Source organism: Rattus norvegicus, chromosome 14, assembly GCF_021556685.1.
Source record: "Rattus norvegicus strain SHRSP/BbbUtx chromosome 14, alternate assembly SHRSP_T2T, whole genome shotgun sequence".
Taxonomy (NCBI): Eukaryota; Metazoa; Chordata; class Mammalia; order Rodentia; family Muridae; genus Rattus; species Rattus norvegicus.
In genome coordinates this window covers 35846408-35864764 of record NC_141547.1, presented here as the reverse complement: position 1 = coordinate 35864764, position 18357 = coordinate 35846408, and the positions used below count along the sequence as shown (strand labels likewise).

The following is an 18357-nucleotide window of genomic DNA, read 5'->3' as shown; positions in this document are numbered from 1 at the left end:
CACACACACACCACACAACACACACACATACTCACATACACACACACTCACATACACACACACACTCACACACACACACATACACACATGCACACACACACACTCACACACACACACATACCCTTCTCTTGTTCCTGATCTTAGTAGACATGTTTTAAGTGTTTGTTTGTTCATAGGTTTCTCATAAACAGCCTTTATTATGTTGAGATATGTTCCCTCTATACCGACTCCCAGAATTCTTATCATGAAGAATGTTGGATTTTGTCTAAGGTGATATGAAGGGGAAAGAAAAGGATATAGAGAGGAGAGGGGGAATGGATGGAAGAGAAAGAAATTTGAGAATTAGGAGGAATGACTAACACTGAGAATAGTTGAAAGAGTCACACAGAAACCCACTATTCTATAAACTTTCATGTATGCACATCTGTGTGTGTGTGTGTGTCTATGTGTCTCTATTTCTCTCTCTGTGTGTCTTTTTCTGTTAGTTTAAATATAATTATCCTACATGAGAGATAATGTTTTTCTCAGAAGCCATAGGTTGCTAATTGAAAGACCTAGATTCAAATATGTGATACCTCTCTACTAACTAAAATGCTAATCAAAGGAGGCCCAGAGGACCCTAAAACATTACAAGCTATCCCCATTGTTCTTGGTTACCCACCAAAACTTGATGGTAAGACCCTATTGTTGAAGACACCACACACTTTGGTCACAGAACTCAAGAAAAATCACCCTGGTACTTATCTGAAAGCTTCCTCCCTTCTGGCTAGCTTTCTTGGTACATGGGAAGTGTGGTGTAGGTTCTGGGGGAGTTAAAAATCAATCATCTTACTGGCTGTGACCCCTGGGAGCTTCAATAATGACAGGCCTAGAAAGCTGCTCCCATTGGGTAGGTAAACAACTGCCTTCTGATAGGATTTAAGGCTCCTTGCTCAGGAGGAAACTTACACCTGGTAATGTAAATCTGGCCAAGAATCAGTGGCTGGGGAGCTCATAAATCCTAGGGGTGAGCACAGTACTATTATTTTGGAAAACGAAGATAGTATCAACATTCCCTCTAAATGCATTTCTCTATACCCATAGATTAAGGCAGCTCTCAGACCTGATCTGAGAGACGTTTTTGTGTAGTGGATGGCAGTTAATACAGAGATTCACAACTGATCAAACTACAGAAAACAGGGGTTGGTGGAATCCTCAGGTAGCAGTGAGGTTGCTTATTATATCCACTTTCCTCCAAGAGTTTGGGAATGGTGGATAATGGGGACAGACACATTGTAAGAGCCAGTGGAGGAGAGGTGCAAAGCAGTGTTTTGGCTTGATAGGACTTCTGTATTCATGAACTCACAGCAGCTGTGGCTGCGGCAGAAGTCTGTGCTAGCCCAATCCAGTCAATATTGCAGCATAGGCAGAGGAGGGATACACGGTGCCCACCCCTAGCTGAGGACCGATTGACAGTTGATGACAGGTAGTGGAAGGAAAGTCAGTTCTCATTAGGAATGTGGTCCTGGTGCTCTGGTGGATAGCTTCTCTCCAGTGTGTGTGTGGGCAGTTATACTTAGCAGTTTATTTTTTAAAGGATATGAAGTTAGGAGGGAGATGTGAGGAGAGATCTGGAAGGAGTCGGAAGAAATGGGAGGTGAATATGACCAAAATGTGTATACTTGTTTGAAATTCTTAAAGAATAAAAGTGTGAACTAGTATCTTAATTTTCTATATCCATGGCAAAACGCTAAGAGTAAGGTGTGATGGTTTGTATATGCTTGGCCCAGGGAGTGGCACTATTAGGAGGTGTGGCCTTGTTGGAGTAGGCGTGTCACTGTGGGTGTGGGCTTTAATACCCTAGTCCTAGCTGCCTGGAAGTCAGTCTTCTAGCAGCCTTCAGATGAAGATGTAGAACTCTCAGCTCCTCCTGCACCATGCCTGCCTGGACGCTGCCATGTTCCTGCCTTGATGATAATGGACTGAACTTCTGAACCTGTAAGCCAGCCCCAGTTAAATGTTATCATTTATAAGCGTTTCCTTAGTCATGGTGTTTCTTCACAGCAGTAAAACCCTAACATGTCATTTGGAAGAAATAAGTCCAGAGGGCTGGCATCTATGAACATTCTGGGGAGGGGTGGGGTCTCAGGGCAGCAGGCAGGCAAGCATGATGCTGGACCAATAGGCGAGAGCATAGGTCTCAACAAAGCAACAGAGAGGGAGAGGGAGAGAGGGAGAGAGGGAGAGAGGGAGAGAGGAGGAGGAGGAGGAGAGAGAGAAAGAGAGAGAGAGAGAGAGAGAGAGAGAGAGAATGCTAACTGGGAACACAGAATAGTGTGGGTTTTGGAAGCTTCAGCACACACATACACACACACACACACACACACACACACACACACACAGTAACATACTTCCTCCAACCAGGCCACACCTCTTGATCCTTTCTGAACAATTCCACCAACTTCAGACCAAGCATTCAAATATATGAACCTATGAGAACCACTGGAACTCGAACAACCACAGCCAGTCGAAGTGGTTGCCAGCCTATTCTGAATCAAGGCTTAAAAATGCCTGGTAATACTAAATCTGAACATCCAGTGTGTGCCTGTGTATGCAAGATGATTTTTACGAGGAAGAATATTCCCTCAGTGTCCCTAAAGGTAAAAAGTTATAAACAAGTTGAATGGTTATGAACATTGGATAACTTTTTCATATGCATACAGTGAAATATTACACAGTATGTTGGTTCTCCATGTACACGAGTGAATGAGCATAATATTTTCACAAAAATCCAACAATCTGAGATAATAGCTCATACCTATTACCCTAGCAACTAAAAGGGCTGCCTCAAGTTTGAGTCCACCCTGGGCTACACAGTGAGACTGTTTCTCAAAACTAAGTAAATATCAATGTATACGAGCTTCTTCATTCGAGTGGTAAAATCATCCACATAGACATGTGGATAGTATTTATAGTTATAAACAACGGACAAATCAGAACGCAGGTTTCTTTAACTGCCTCTAGTGAGTGTGGAGGGAGCAATGATGGTGTGGGCTGCAACTGTGTGTGGAATTTTAGACCCTTCAGAAATGTCAGGTCAGCTGAACATAGGGCCCATGCTTGTGATCATGACTTGAAGGTTGGAGGCAGGTCATAAACTAAAGATTATTCTCAGCCATGTAGTGAGTCTGAGGCCAGCCTGGGCCATAGGAGGTTCTATCTCAACAAGGGAAAACAAACAACAATAACAAAATCTTTGGAAAAACTCAGGGCCAACTGTTTTAATATTGCTTCAGTGTGGCGGGCATGTGGGCTGTGCTACGCCACCTTGCTCTGGTGTCTTCAGCAAGACGAGAACTTCCAGTTACAGAAGCTCTTGCGCTGGACATCCACGGTCCTGGGATCATGTGACCTATGTCCTCTTGCTCACTGGGAAGCTGCTCCGGCTTTCCTTCCCTTAACCTTCCAGAACGGAAGCTGAGGAGTTCACAAGTTCTCACAAGCATGCAGGGCTAGGCCTGACTTTCGTCCCCTCCTCCATTCGTTCCTCTATTTTAGAGTTGGTCTTCTCAGCATCCTGGGCCATTACTGGCATGGATGCTTTTATATATAGATACAGAGGTGATTCTCATTTGTAGTTCTAGAATCCCCAAACACCTGAGGCCACCAGAGAGTGACATGTGACACAACACTTCCTCTCCAGGGTCTGGGTTTGACTCTTCCTTTCCCCACAGTGACCACGCACTGACAATTGGAAACTCAAACTCTCTGCTGTTTTGTCTTGCTTTGACCAAAATGAGTAGTTTTGATATGAATTTAATATTTTAACAACCAACTCTCCTTCCCTTTGTTTCTAAAGACTAAAGAAATGAACACAGCACATTTTTCTGTATTTGTGCTTTTCGTGAGTGTAAGCAGAGGTCACCAGGTTGAGTCTCTGTCGCAGCAAAGTGCTTATAGCAGTGGTTCTTAACTTCTGGGTCATGACCCCTTTGTGGTTTAACAACCCTTTCACGGGGTCACCTAAGACTATCAGAAAACACAGATATTTGCATTATAATTCATAACAGTAGCAAAATTACAGTTATGAAGTAGCAGTGAAAATAATTTTATAGTCGGAGGTGGGTCACCTCGTGAGGAACTGTGTTAAAGGGTGGCAGCCTTAGGGAGGCTTAGAACCACTGTCATGGGTGACTCAGACACAGGCTCCACTGAGAGAGTACATTTCAGAGTTGAAATCACTTCAAGGGCAACCTGTTTCTGAAACGATGATGGTAGTCAATGAAAAGGTGATCTTTATGCAAATAAATATGTCTACGTTCTGACTTAGAAAAATGTGCAGTGGGAGTGGGGTTGTGAGGGCTTTTCCAGATTAGAAAGAGTACCAGCACTCCTCTTTTGAATGGCGACAGCCTTTCTAATAAACTTCTCAGGATTACTAGAAATGGCCGCAGGCTTGCTCTGGACACACAGGCTTACCTCCTGCCTCAACAGGCGTTCCGTCTGGTCTCTAGTGATGTTCTTATGATACCATCTGCAAAAGTAGCAAGGAACACATTTTTAACTTTATATTATTTATTTCAGCCTCTCCTTGCCTCCCCCCAAACTACTCGAATTCCTTCATTTTTAAGTCTTTATTTTGGAATTCAGTTTCGAAAGCCACTATCTAAATCCAGATAAATAACAATGTTCTGTCATATTGCCAATTTATCAAGCTGAATAAATTTTTCTTCTTATTTGAGGCAAAAAAAAATGTAGTTTGTTCTACTATAGCTCATATCCCTCTTGTGGCCCATACAGTGCTTATATACAATTTTGTATGATTTAACTAACACCTTGTAAAAGTCCATGAAAGAGACAAAGTTAAGGAGTTATCATCTTCAACAAATGCTTAGTTCTGCAAATAAACTAAAATATAACCATGTCCAATTCTTTCTTCCCCCTCAAGAAGTTCCTGTTTGCGTATTTTTAGAAGTGTTACGTCTCTTTCAAAGTGAAATTCATCCTGACTTATCTAATTTTCCTAAGTCACCCCCGTTGCCCAATATGGTTAGTAATTAACAGAGTCTACAACCAACCAGCCAATGTTCCTGACCCAAATTCTCTTGCCTTCTCTCTTACCACCGTCTGCCCTTACTCACTAAGCCACACCGGGGTTCTCTCCTTCCTTAAATCAGCACGTTTTTTTCTCCTTTCAATCCCTTTGTTTTCTCTGCATTCGATGTGTTATTAGGTGACTAACTTTCAGAATCTCACACAGTAGGCATAATTAAATTGTATTATAAGGTAACATGTAGTTTGATATGACCAACCTTAATCAGGAAACATATAGTGTACAGTAAACAGAGGATGGTCAAACGAAGACAGAAAAGTTGAGAAATTTTCAACTTCACAGTAAAAATATTTACAAAGAACTTTAAATGTAATGGACTATTACCAGAAATACTGCTTTGTGGAGTGTAGAGAGGAGAAGACAACGTTGAGCAGGGACTGAGTCACCATGGACCAGCCAGAGGTGGCTCACTGAAAGCCCTCTGAGTCATAGGATGGAGACCTTTGGTGTGTGCACTTCCCCTAACACCTGGTGGTGAGAAACTGACTCAACTCAACGTAGGGATGGCCAGCTATCTAAGCCACTAGTGGCTTCAAACTGAAAAGTAGACAGTAGAAAAGATGAACCATAGGAAACAAGATGGTGACAATGGATTTTAGACAAAGTCATTGGCCACTCAAGATGGGAGCTTGAGGAGAATAAGAGTGAACATCCGTTGGACTTTTAAATGAATGTTACAGTATTGGAGGGATTTCAAGATGGGTCTAAAATCTCTTACAGAAAGACAAAAGTCCTTTTGGTGAAATGAGGCAGTATTAAAGGCGAGGGACACTAACGTGGAGAGGTCACTATTGGTTGGGTTGTAAAATTTGAAAAGCTGAATCTGTAAAGGTCAAAGCTGAGGTCGTTGTGTGGATGGAAGAAACAACAACCACTGTGACCGCCTGAGTCGTGGATTCACAGGGACACACTGTGAGACCCTGATGCCTCTTTGCTGGTCAAAGTCCTGTCACAATGAACAACATGTGAAGCTATATTTGTCACCGCTGTCCTGGATTCACAGGTGCCCTGTGTGAGATGGACATAAACGAATGCACAGCAACCCCTGCCAGTTGGGGGAGAATGTGCAGAGCTGTCCTCCGAAGATCTATACACGCACATTGCAGGTCTGCCTTCCTCCTTCAACTACCTTGGCGCCTCAGGCCACCTGTGTCTCTGTCAGCCTGGATTCACAGACAGGAACCCAACATAACTGTCCTTTGAGAGCCTCTACCCAGAAGCTGACCAGAACAGATGCAGAGGCCCACAGCCAAATATTAGACAGAGCTCAGGAAGTCTTGTGGAAGAATTGGGGGAAGAATTGAGGAACCCAGAGAGGATAGGGACCCCACAAGAAAGACCAGCAGAGTTAATTAACCTGGACCCTTGGGGGCTCCCAAAACCACCAGCCAAAAAGCATACAAGGACTAGACCTAGGTCCCCCGCACATATGTAGCAGATGTGCAGCTTGGTCTTCATGTGGGTCCCCTAAGAACTGGAGCAAAGGCTAACCCTGACTTTGTCAACTGCTCCCCTAACTGGCATGTCTTGTAGGGCCTCAGTGGGAGAGGATGTACCTACTCCTGCAGTTAGTTTGAGGTGGAGGGTGGGTTGGTTCCTCAGGAGGGACCTCCTGATTCTTATAGGTGAAGGGGAGGGAGAAATGGGTGGAGGTATCATGTAAGGGAAGACTTGGAGGAGGGGAGGGCTATGATCAGGATGTAAAGTGAATAAGTAAACAAATAGAAAAATACTGTAAAATGCTGTTCAAAATGAGAGTTCATATAAGTAGCATTGTCAAATATATTTTCCACCTGCTATGACGTTGGTGTAAATTTTAGTATTTAACATTTGTTCATTATAGTGATAAATAACAAAAGTAAACGCATTCATTGGGCTTAAACATGAATTAGAAATCCGCCCATATGGAGATGTCATAAGAATAACTTCAAAGTGGTCACTAGAGAGCCAGGCAGAAACTTGTGACAGAGTCAGGGTCTTTGGGGGGCTCTATTCTTTCTAAGTAATGAGGGTGACTCAAGATTGGGAGCATGGTGGGGAGCACCGTATTTCAGAATTTCATCCATTTACATCATATGCTAAAACATAGAAGGGCTTTTAAAAAACAAGGTAAGACCAAGTCTTAGTTTCATTTTCTGTTGCTGAGCTAAAAAGACCTCAACAAAATCAAGGAAAGGTTTTTCTTGGCTCAGAAGTCCAGGTTACAGTCCACTGTCTCCAGGAAGTAAGGCAGCGGGAACTAGAGGTTGCTAGTCACTGTCCCTCCACAGTCAGGAGCCTACCCTCACTCTTACTAGCAAATCCATCCCTTCCCTGCCATTAAAGCCTGTTTCTTTGGGATGCCAGTGTATATTAAAGGCCAGCTGAGACATCCAACTTCAGGGACTGACAACTACTGGATTCTTAGATCTTCTATTGGTAGACCAGCTGGACCACAGCCTACAAGCCACTATAATAAACCATATATATATATATATATATATATATATATATATATATATATATATATATATATGATTCATTCCATAAGTTCTGTTCCTCTGAAGAATCCTGATTACCACACTGACTCAAACAGTTGCCTAGTCCTATACAGTTAGGGAGCCCCTGTGTAGGGAATGGTGCCAACCATAATGGGCAGGTCCTCCTGCTCTATTGATGGGATCCAAACAATCCTCTGTAGTTGTGCCCACAGGCCAACCTTATTTAGTCAGGTCCCTCATTGAGATTCTCTTCCCATGTGTTCATAGATTGCAGCTAGTTGACAATTAAAACCATCATAGACTATCTTCCATATCTTTATACTAAACTAATACCAAATAGTGGACATTAAAAAAGCAACCCAACATATGAAGCCACAATTCAGTAGACACAGCCTCTGTGTGTGTGTGTGTGTGTGTGTGTGTGTGTGTGTGTGTGTGTGTGTGTGTTATTTAAGGCCTTGATTTTCACACACACACAACCCCTAGCACTCTGGTGGTGAGCCAAGATGGGTGAGAGGTAGTATGGCCATAGACTCGTCTTAGACTTCTAAGTGATGGGTAACAGCACTGTTGGGCTCCTCAGGTTTTTGATTTAGAAAGGCCATTACATCTGAAAAGGTGAATTTGCTTCCCTTAGTAGATGACTGTGGAGCTCTGAAAATGTCAAGGATTCAGTACAGGAAAGAAAAAAGATAAATCAACAAGTTCACCTCCCAGGTAGAGTTTGGATTATCAACACATTTAGTATTTTAAATGTTTATAAAAAGATAACGAGTAATCTGGCTTTTGCTGGTTTCAAATGCATAATTAATTCTAAACTTGTTATTTGCAGCAAAAGGGAATTTAACTGACTTGTAAATACTTGCACAGTTAAGAGAACTTAATTTCCCACATCGTTTAAACATTCAGCTTCCCGGCATCATTTAAAGGCCTTACATAAGACTTAGCACAACATTTGAAGTTGGACGTTGGCTTTGCCAATCGCCTAAAACCTTGACTGGCTGTGTCCAGTTTGTTAATGCCGATCAGACGTTTCAGAAAGCTTAACTAACGGGCTCACAGCAGCACTAAGTATTTAAGTACATTCGGCAAGTAGAACTCGAATTGCAATGATTATTCCTATTCATTTAAATTTATAAATAATTTATCCAGATCGGCCCCTGAAGGTAAAAGCTTACTGAAAGCTGGTAGCACAGCAGTCTGTTGATCATTTGAGTTTAAAACAAAAGCAGCCATCAATGTTTCTAGATATCAGTGTTCCCCCGAGATAGCAGAAGTGCGCCGTCACCTCTCACACTGCCTCCTACCACCTCCAGAGCTCATGTCCCGTTCTTCTATGCATCTTCCCTAACCCACCTCTTCCTTCCACATCAATCATTTCCTCCTGGTTTCCCCTGTGATGTCCTACAATACCCTCTAAGAAGTACAATTTAGCACTAAAATTTAGAATTATATATTTGGGGTTTTTTTTTTTAAATGTAGAATTGCTTTAATGTCTGTTTCCTTTTTTTTTTTTATTATATGTAAGTACACTGTGGTTGCTCAGACACACCAGAAGAGGGCATCAGATCCCATTACAGATGGTTGTGAGCCACCATGTGGTTGCTGGGATTTGAACTCAGGACCTCTGGAAGAGCAGTCAGTGCTCTTAACCACTGAGCCATCTCTCCAGCCCCTTAATGTCTGTTTCCTTTGCTAACTGTAAACCCCATTAAAACAAGGAAAGCTCTGTTGTGCTCCTTGGGCTTTGATTTAGAAAATTGTATCCCCAGGGCTCAAAGCAACTGAGATCAGATACATCCCCAGTGTATGGGATTGAGCACATAAACGGGACTCAGATGCTAACGTAACTAGGACCTGCTGGTCCCCTGTAAAAGTAGGCAGGGTGGGACAAACTGTAAAGGACTTTCTCATGCTCTTCTCTGCTCACAGAAATAACTATAATCACTAGACTGTATTGAATGTTACTATGTAGCACCTGGAGTAGGTGTTCCCAGTTACTAGAGCATTCAGAGACAGTCGGAAGCGTTGCCCGGAAACACAGCACTGTAATCATGACACTGTAGTGTACTCAGTTGCTTCTGCACCCAGAAACTCCACCTATGGAGATTCCTGTGTGTAGACATCACAAAAGTATACGGCGCATACTAAGTGGTTGATAAGTTCTGGTGATTAATCATAACTATTATATTCCTACGTTAATGCACCCGTTTCAAAAGAAATAAAATTTAGTGAGTCATCCTAAAAGTTGAATCATTAAAAAAAAAAAAGCATGATTTTAAAATTCATGCAAACCGGAGCCCAGAGAAATGAAATGGAAATTCTGGCCCTCAAGGTGTTCATTTGGTATCTACAGTGTAAACCAGTGTAAAACCAGAGGCTCGGCTTAGTCTAAACAGAGGAAGCAACAGGCAACTGAGACATGACGGAAAGAATCGATGGAAACTTTACTGGTAGTGAGTGTCCATTGGGTCACCACCAGGCCTGTAGGCATTGTCACACATATCTCCTTTGAGCTGCTGGAAAATTCAAACTTGAACAAGAATCAAAAAATGTCCTATTTTTCTAATTATTCTGGGTTGGCTTTCGTACACAATCTCCTTGAAACGAGACTTGTGTTGCTGGCCAGCTTTAGCATAGGGAAGCAGTGAGACCCTATGAGGCAGGTTTGAGTGACCATAAATGGCCGTGACACTGTTTTCTAAGGGAGGTGGCTCAGTCCCCCAAAGAGACTGGAATCTTAAGCCAACGGGTCAGGTCAACAGAAAGGACATTTGAGAAGGAGTGAAGGAGAAAGAGTGAAGACACTTTGTGAGGGAGCTGAAGAGCATGGTGCGAGGGCAGTCTGGGAAATTCTGTCAGATGTGTCGCATGCCCTGCCATCATCCTCATCTGTGCTCAAAGGTGCCCCTGTACACTCACAAAATCTTTGGGAATCTGAGCTATTTTAGGGAAAGATTCACTGAACCTTTTCTAAATGAGTAGCAAGGCCAAGGAAGCTTCTTCCTCTGTCTCTGATGTCTGGTCTCAAGAAACACTTGACACCACTACTCTTATCACAAACTGATGCCTGTTGGAAGCCTATACTAGCTACGAGATGAGTACCCAAAGGGAGGTGGGAGCATGAACCCACACTGAGAATCTAACTTTATAAAAATACAAGTCCCACCCAGCTCTGTCGCTTTGTAGCTCTGACTTGATGATCGATCAACCTTATGTTCTCACCTGAAGTCTGGGACCTACAAAGTCATTGCTCAGACCTCCCTATTCCAAAGTTATAATTGCTATCTAAAAGAGAGGAAGGTTTTTAAAGCAGAAATTGAATAAGCACACTTAAGGTTCTTTCAAAGCGTATCATTAGCCTACATCTTATCCTCAGCTATTTCTAATAATTATCAAAACAAGAGAACCAGGTGGTGCAGACTGTCGGATTTACAATCTGTCATTTTGATAAATCAAAGCTCTGTGTAGGACACACAGTACAACTCGTGTATCAGTGTGTCTAAGGCACGGCCATGCAAAAACGAAACCAATAGGAGCTTAAGAAGGATTTCCAGAAGCAACTCTGGAGGTCTCTTCCTTGCTAAGACTATCAGATGTGTTACTTTCTTTTTCTTTTACAAACTTGAAAACTGTACGTCAAAGTTCCCAAAGCAGGTTGATTTTCCAAGGTTAATCACGGTGCAGTCTCGTTAGGGAGAACTTACTCATATGTTTCTAAATTGGTGAGTCTGTTTTCTGTCACATAGTTGCTTGGGATTAAGCCTTCATTCCTGCAACACAACACCAAACAAAAAACTCAAGATGGGAGACCGGTTTGTAACATTACTTTGACAATAGTTACTCAACCCCATCCCTACCCCAGGGAAGATGTAGGGAGAAACCAAAAGCATCTTACTCGTTACACTGTTAAACAGATAAAAATGTCCTTTCCAACTCCACAAAAACCTCCCTACAGTAGACACCAGGACCCTGATTTACAAAGAAACTATTTTAGGAGATTATATGACCTCATTTTCTTTTCCTTTGTTGAAATAATCTTATCATGTAGCCCAGGCTGACCTCAAATTCCTAGACAGGGTACCTCGAGAGCTCTAGGGTTTCAGGCAGCAGTCACCATGCCCAGCTCCCATATGCCAATATGCATTTTAAAGGAAAAGTGGGTGTGGTTCTGGGTTTAGACCCAATTTGTTCTGTTGCCTGGGAAGGTGTTGTAGGCTGAGGCCCTCAATACAGGTTGGAGTGCCTCAGTCTTGAAAACAAGCAATTAGCTTTTTTTATTTTACAGTTAAATGTATAGGGTTTATAAAACACTGCCAAAATTCTGCCTTGTCTCCTTTGTGTCCAAAAAAGTCTGCCATTCCACACCAGTAAGTAAGTAAGTAAGTAAGTAGTTAGTTAGTTAGTTAGTTAAATTTTTAAAATGGCAGGCTAACTGACTCGTCCAATATTGAGTCTAGGGTCAGTTCAACCTGGATTCTATGGGAGAATTTCTGATGGTTCAATAAGTCAGCATTCTTTAGGAACTTAAGAAACCAGTTGCTGCCTGTCAAAAGCAGTCATTTCCCTTACCTCCGGCAGAAGGGACAAATGGCTACTTGGGGTTGCCTATCAAAGCACAAGCCAGCCTCCAGGCTCCCTCAGTATCAGTATCACCAGTACCTGTTATACATTTCAAGATCCACACTAACATCCTTCCCTGAGTGTCCCTCCTCCCAGAGAGATGCCTGTTTGTTCTCTTTAAAATGCCAAGATCTCCCCCACCCCTGCTATTCTCACTGTTCTGTCTATCAATCATCTATCTATCTATCTATCTATCTATGTATCTATCTATCTATCTATCCATCCATCATCCATCCATCCATCTATCCATCTATCTATCTATCTATCTATCTATCTATCCATCCATCATCCATCCATCCATCTATCTATCTATCTATCTATCTATCTATGCATCCATCTATCTATCTATCTATCTATCTATCCATCCATCATCCATCCATCTATCCATCTATCTATCTATCTATCTATCCATCCATCCATCCATCTATCTATCTATCTATCTATCTATCCATCCATCATCCATCCATCCATCTATCTATCTATCTATCTATCTATCCATCCATCCATCCATCTATCTATCTATCTATCTATCTATCCATCCATCATCCATCCATCCATCCATCTATCTATCTATCTATCTATCTATCCATCCATCATCCATCTATCTATCTATCTATCTATCTATCTATCTATCTATCTATCTTCCCATCTACCTATCTCTCCTCTATTCTCTCGGTTTTGCTGTCTCACTACCTCCACTCTTCTCTCCCGCTTCCCTAGCCCCAGCCTTCTCCAGTTCGCTGGCCATGCTCAGTCTGCTTCCTTTTCTCTCCGCTGTCTGTCATCTCTCCAATAAACACCTCACCATAACACGGAGCAGTCACACTGGCAGGTTCTTTACTGAGCCCCTCATATACAGTCAGTCGCTACTTCCAAGCCGTCTCGCTCCTGCGCACAACACCGATGTCCACCTAGTGGTCATTTTCAATGAGCTATGCTCATGTGTTGAAATACGTGGAGTTGTTTTATTGGATTTAACTTACATAAAAGTTCTCACAGTTCAAGCCTTGTTCTGCAACTCACTTCCAACTTGTCAAGAATACGTCTTAGTGGTCTTCTGGTCATTTCAAAGGGAGGTAAAAGAGTAAGAAAAGAGAAACCCTGCCCTCCCTGCTGACAGGAACCTACAGCTTCCATATTTCGGGTAGGATGCCCATTGCAGGAAATTAAGACTTTCCCAGTTCAGCCCTACATTATAGGAAGAGTCTTACTTGAGTCCAAGGACCATGTTCAAGGTTACTTTACAGTGTCACTTGTAATGGAGGAGAGGCCAAACTAATACATATACATATATATATATATATATTAAAAATTAAAAATAATGGACCCAATACCTTGGCACTTTCTACTTTTAGCTTGGTCACTGTGGTATCAACTGATTATTGGAAGTCATCCTTGATAGATCCCCACCTCAGATGCTGAAGCAGAATCTCTCAGGGATCTCTGAGTTCCTCAGGTCTACTAGGCTAGCCTAACCACTAGCTCCAGGGGTCCCTTTCTTGTCCTCTCTGTAGGACTGGGGTTACAGGAGCTTTTATGTGTGCTCCAGTCCCCACCTTGGTGAAGCAATTGCTTTATGGACTGAGCCACCTCCCCAGTCTTTATCATTCCTATTCTACAAGTAAAAGCTCAGGTGTGTGACCCCAGGACACACAGGGAAGCACAGGGAAGTGATGGCAGAGTATCTGGTTTGGAGCGTCTGCCTGAGCGTCTCTACAAATAGGGATGTGGAGACTGCTCTGTTCTGTGCGGAGGGAATTGCTGCAAACATGGAGCCAACCAGACACTACGCAGGGCCTTTATGTTCGGAAGTCTTCAGAGTTTGGGACGAGGAAACATTTGAAAAGGACTAATGCATTAGCTTACCCGAGGCGGTCTCTGGCCCTCCACCAGTGAGGGTCACACCTCTCCAATATCAGATATTCCTCTGCTCTCTTCAGTGCCAAATTACAGGGCTCCCGAGGCAGGAAGTCATAAAGAGCCTTGACCCGGATTCTCTCTTCTGTAAACTCCTGCGGGAGGGGAGGCAGTGGCCTACGCTTTGAGGGTTGCACCCCACCTCTGCTGGACTGTAAAAACCAAGAGGTTTCTTATTGTTTCAGTCATTTGTACCCAAAATAAAAACAAAACAAAACCCCCATAAAGAACAGGACAGGCACATTTGTCTCCACCTCGCCCTAATGCCCGGCTCCGCAAGGCAGAGGTCAGGACAAGTGCTGCAGACGCCTGACCTCAACACCACCCTGGGGAGCCAGGAACATCCTTGTCATTTTGTGACTTTTTGAAATCACAAATCCTCTCCACAGGATAACCTTGAACTTTTTCATGGTGCTTCTGAAAAGATCCCTTACTCTGAAACAGTTTCACTTGGCAGTGATTCTTCACTTTTGAGAAAAGGAGCACCTTACCTCCCACCCCTTTCCCTTCCCTTCCCTGTGCCCAAGCTACTGACTCTCTCCCAGCACTCTGCTGGAAGTTAACCCTGAACTCAGAGGCCACAGAGGCAGGAGCCACAGTGCGTTTCCTTCTGATCACTGTCTTGTTTCAGACTCTTGTGTTTAAGTTTAGTGGAGTAGGCTAGCTTAACTGGATTTCCTCCCTCACTTTCTTCTAGAACATTTATCGAGTACTTACTGTGTACCAATCATGATTCTAGTTTTGGGGGGGTCCCTGTGACAATGGCACTCACTTGACTTTTGCCCATCAGTTTGGAGAACCACTGCCTCTGACGCTGGGAATGCTTTTCTGAGAGTTCTTCCTCTCTGCTTAGGCTGATCCGTGTTGTCACTCGTCTGCCATTGAAAAACAATCGCGTCACAATCATTAATAAAAAGCGGGTTCCTAAATCCTTTAGATTCTTTCAGAGATAAAACAATCTGGGTACCTTTTCTTCTAAAAAAAAAAAAAATGAAATCTTCTTACTTCTAGCTCCTTCAAAGATTCTGAACTGGAACTCTGAGGATTTTGTTTTCTGTATCCAGACAGAGGTCAGAGAGGCTAAGTGAATTCAGAGTGGCTTTGAAATAAAGTTACAAGACTATGTCCTATGCCCAGCGTCTGGTACTCGTGAGGGTCTTAAAATTATAGTCAATCCGACAAACACTTACTCTGAGTCAGGCAGAGTGCAAAGTGCTTCCCCCTTTCCTCCGAGTCACCTGTTGCCATACAGGCACAGGTGAGCGATTAAGAGCATGGTGAACCCCGGCTCCACCATGTCATACTATAGCCTCAGACAAAGAAAGCGACCTCTCTAAGCCTCGGGTATTCTCGCCTATAAAGTCGAGGGTTATGAAGGAAAACGCCGGAGCTTATCAAATGGCCACTGACATGATGCCTTGATTGAATTCTTACACAGTCACATACCAAAGGGGAAGACTCTGTCAGAGTGAGTCTTATATAACTAAGACGAGATTCTTGTGCTTAAGCGGGAAAAAAAAACTGACTGGAACACAGACATATAAGACAAGTTTCAAGGGAAGAACCAAGCCGCAGCATTCTGTGGGAACACACAGAAGAATTAAACTGTATGCAGGCGGGGGGCTGGGGGGATCAAGGAACAGAGCACCCCTGCAATTTGATTGATGTCTTTAAGAAGATGAGCCACTCACCGGAGACCAGGTGGGAAAGAGCTTCCCATACAAAGCAACAGACACAGACAGGAGACTTAAGAGCCAGGAAACCGAGTTTGCCCATTTCCAAGAAATTGCCCTCAAAGCCGACTCACCTCCCCTGCACTGAGCAGCAACAGCAGCAACAGAGGATAGACTGGAAGGTGCTGTCTGAAAAGGAGATCATTGTCGCAGTCGGGAGGCCATGACACTGTGTGGACGACTCTGGCTATGCTCCCGACGAGAACAGGGAACAACACATGGTCAGAGGCTTGGGAACATCACCACCATCTTCAGGAGAAGACAAAAAAACTGTCAGCAAAGCAGCACAAAGAAGTGCTGGCACGGTGACCACTGTGGTTTCCCGTCTCAGGCTCCTCTCTCTGGCCCAGTTTCTGCATTTCCTTTGTCTGTGAGTGGCCAGTGTAGTCTTATCTGCTTTGTCATGGCTAGTGTTGGCTATCTGTATAGAAGAATGGGTTTCCAGAAACAGTGTTCTCCAAGGAAATGTCTTAGCAGGAATTTTAAATTAGGTCCATTACATTTTGGGTTGATTTTGTTTGTTTGTTTGCTTGTTTTTAGAAAGTGAGCTCTGAACTTCTAACTGACAAACTGCTCCAGGGGCTAGTGCTCCAGGGACTAGTGCTCCAGGGACTAGTGCTCCAGGGACTAGTGCTCCAGGGGTTAGTGCTTCAGGGGTTAGTGCTCCAGGAACTAGTGCTCCAGGGGTTAGTGCTCCAGGGGCTAGTGCTCCAGGGGTTAGTGCTCCAGGGGTTAGTGCTCCAGGAACTAGTGCTCCAGGGGTTAGTGCTCCAGGGACTAGTGCTCCAGGGACTAGTGCTCCAGGGGTTAGTGCTCCAGGGGCTAGTGCTCCAGGGACTAGTGCTCCAGGGATTAGTGCTCCAGGGATTAGTGCTCCAGGGACTAGTGCTCCAGGGGCTAGTGCTCCAGGGGTTAGTGCTCCAGGGACTAGTGCTCCAGGGGTTAGTGCTCCAGGGACTAGTGCTCCAGGGGCTAGTGCTCCAGGGGTTAGTGCTCCAGGGACTAGTGCTCCAGGGGACAGTGCTCCAGGGGATAGTGCTCCAGGGGATAGTTCTCCAGGGGATAGTGCTCCAGGACTAGTGCCTGGCCAACTGAAGGTCTTGCCCCCCTCACTGCTGCCCCAGTGAGGAGAAGAGTAGAAATCACAGATGAAGAACATGACATGGGCTTTGTCTTTTGACTAAATGTCCTTTGAAATCTATTCTGTAAAACGCTGGACTCTGTAAAGAAAACCCTATGGAATCCAGTCCTTGCTCTCAGCTGTCAGTCCCTTCTCAAATAACAGGTGATCAGCAGCCCAAGTCCGGAAGTAACCCCAAATCCCTGGGGTTTTCCAAAAGCTCTGTGTGGACCGCATTCTGTGATGTTGCACTCTGTCCCAGGTCACCACCAGTGACATTTTGAGAAGTAGATCAAGCCATTTCCCCAATGAACAGGATTATCCCTGATAATGCTTATCCATGACCAAATAAATCTTAGTTCTGACTTTGAATCTGCCGTCTGGCATCACTGTGATAGTAGCCACGACACCAGGCAGGACCCCCATAGGAAAAGCTGTGTTCCCCCCATCATGGAAGGGCTGTTTTTGCTGAGGGGGTGGGGTGGGAGATGGGGGGGTTGGCTCACACCTTTAACTGCTGTACTCAGGAGCAGAGACAAGAGGATCCCTGAATTTGGGGACAACCTGATCTACATAACAAATTTCAGGCCACAGCAAGACCTTACTTGTGAAAAAAGAAAAAAAGGAAGAAAAGAAAGAAGGCAGGAAAAAAACTTTTTTAAAAAAAGATTTGTTTTACTTTTATTTGTGTGCATAGGTGTTTATTTGTATGTGTTCGTGTGTGAGCACACATGCATGCACACTCAGACTCAGATGCCAAAGAAATACGGAAGATGGAATACAGATGTGCCACGCCTAAGCTCACGGAGTATTCAAATGTGAAACTTCTGCCAACACAGGGAACGTATACATGCAGACACAGTGCCAAGATTCATGAATTAAAATGAATTAAAAATTGAAAGATAGAAATTTATTTATTTATTTTAAAATCTAGCCTTCTCTTGCCTTAGCTGCTGCCAGCGTTCTCGGTTTTTCTCAAGAAACCAAGACAGTACTGTGCTAGGGCCCTCACTCTTTCCAGTGACGGGCACGGGCTGATCCCCATCACAGCTTCAGTCTCCAAGCTCACCTTGCTGCTTCTTGCATGGAGCTGAGTAACCAGGGCAGAGGATAAAACCATTGCCGTCATTAGAGCAGCTGATGTCAACACCAAACCCCTTTGGGCCAGGTTTGTTTGCAAAGGCCCTCTCCAGTGTCAATATTGGGACCCTCATATACGATGTTGGAGCTGGTAGACTGCTCCAGGGGCTAGTGCTCCAGGGGCTAGTGCTCCAGGGGCTAGTGCTCCAGGGGCTAGTGCTCCAGCGGCTAGTGCTCCAGGGGCTAGTACTCCAGGGACTAGTGCTCCAGGGGCTAATGCTCCAGGGGTTAGTGCTCCAGGGACTAGTGCTC

General features: G+C 43.9%; 1 protein-coding gene across 3 annotated transcripts in view; it reads right to left on the bottom strand.

Annotated features, from left to right (window-relative positions):
- The window catches only part of Txk (TXK tyrosine kinase), a 56423-nt gene that overhangs the window by 25584 nt on the left and 12482 nt on the right, over nt 1-18357 (bottom strand). For 2 of the 3 annotated variants that reach the window (XM_087582994.1, NM_001024255.1), the window contains 5 exon segments: nt 15920-16094; nt 14885-14987; nt 14062-14264; nt 11280-11345; nt 4459-4513 (listed from right to left, as the gene is read on the bottom strand). In XM_087582994.1, the coding sequence (XP_087439120.1) occupies nt 4459-4513; nt 11280-11345; nt 14062-14264; nt 14885-14987; nt 15920-15990 (498 nt within the window). In that variant the 5' untranslated portion in view covers nt 15991-16094. 3 annotated transcript variants of the gene reach the window in all.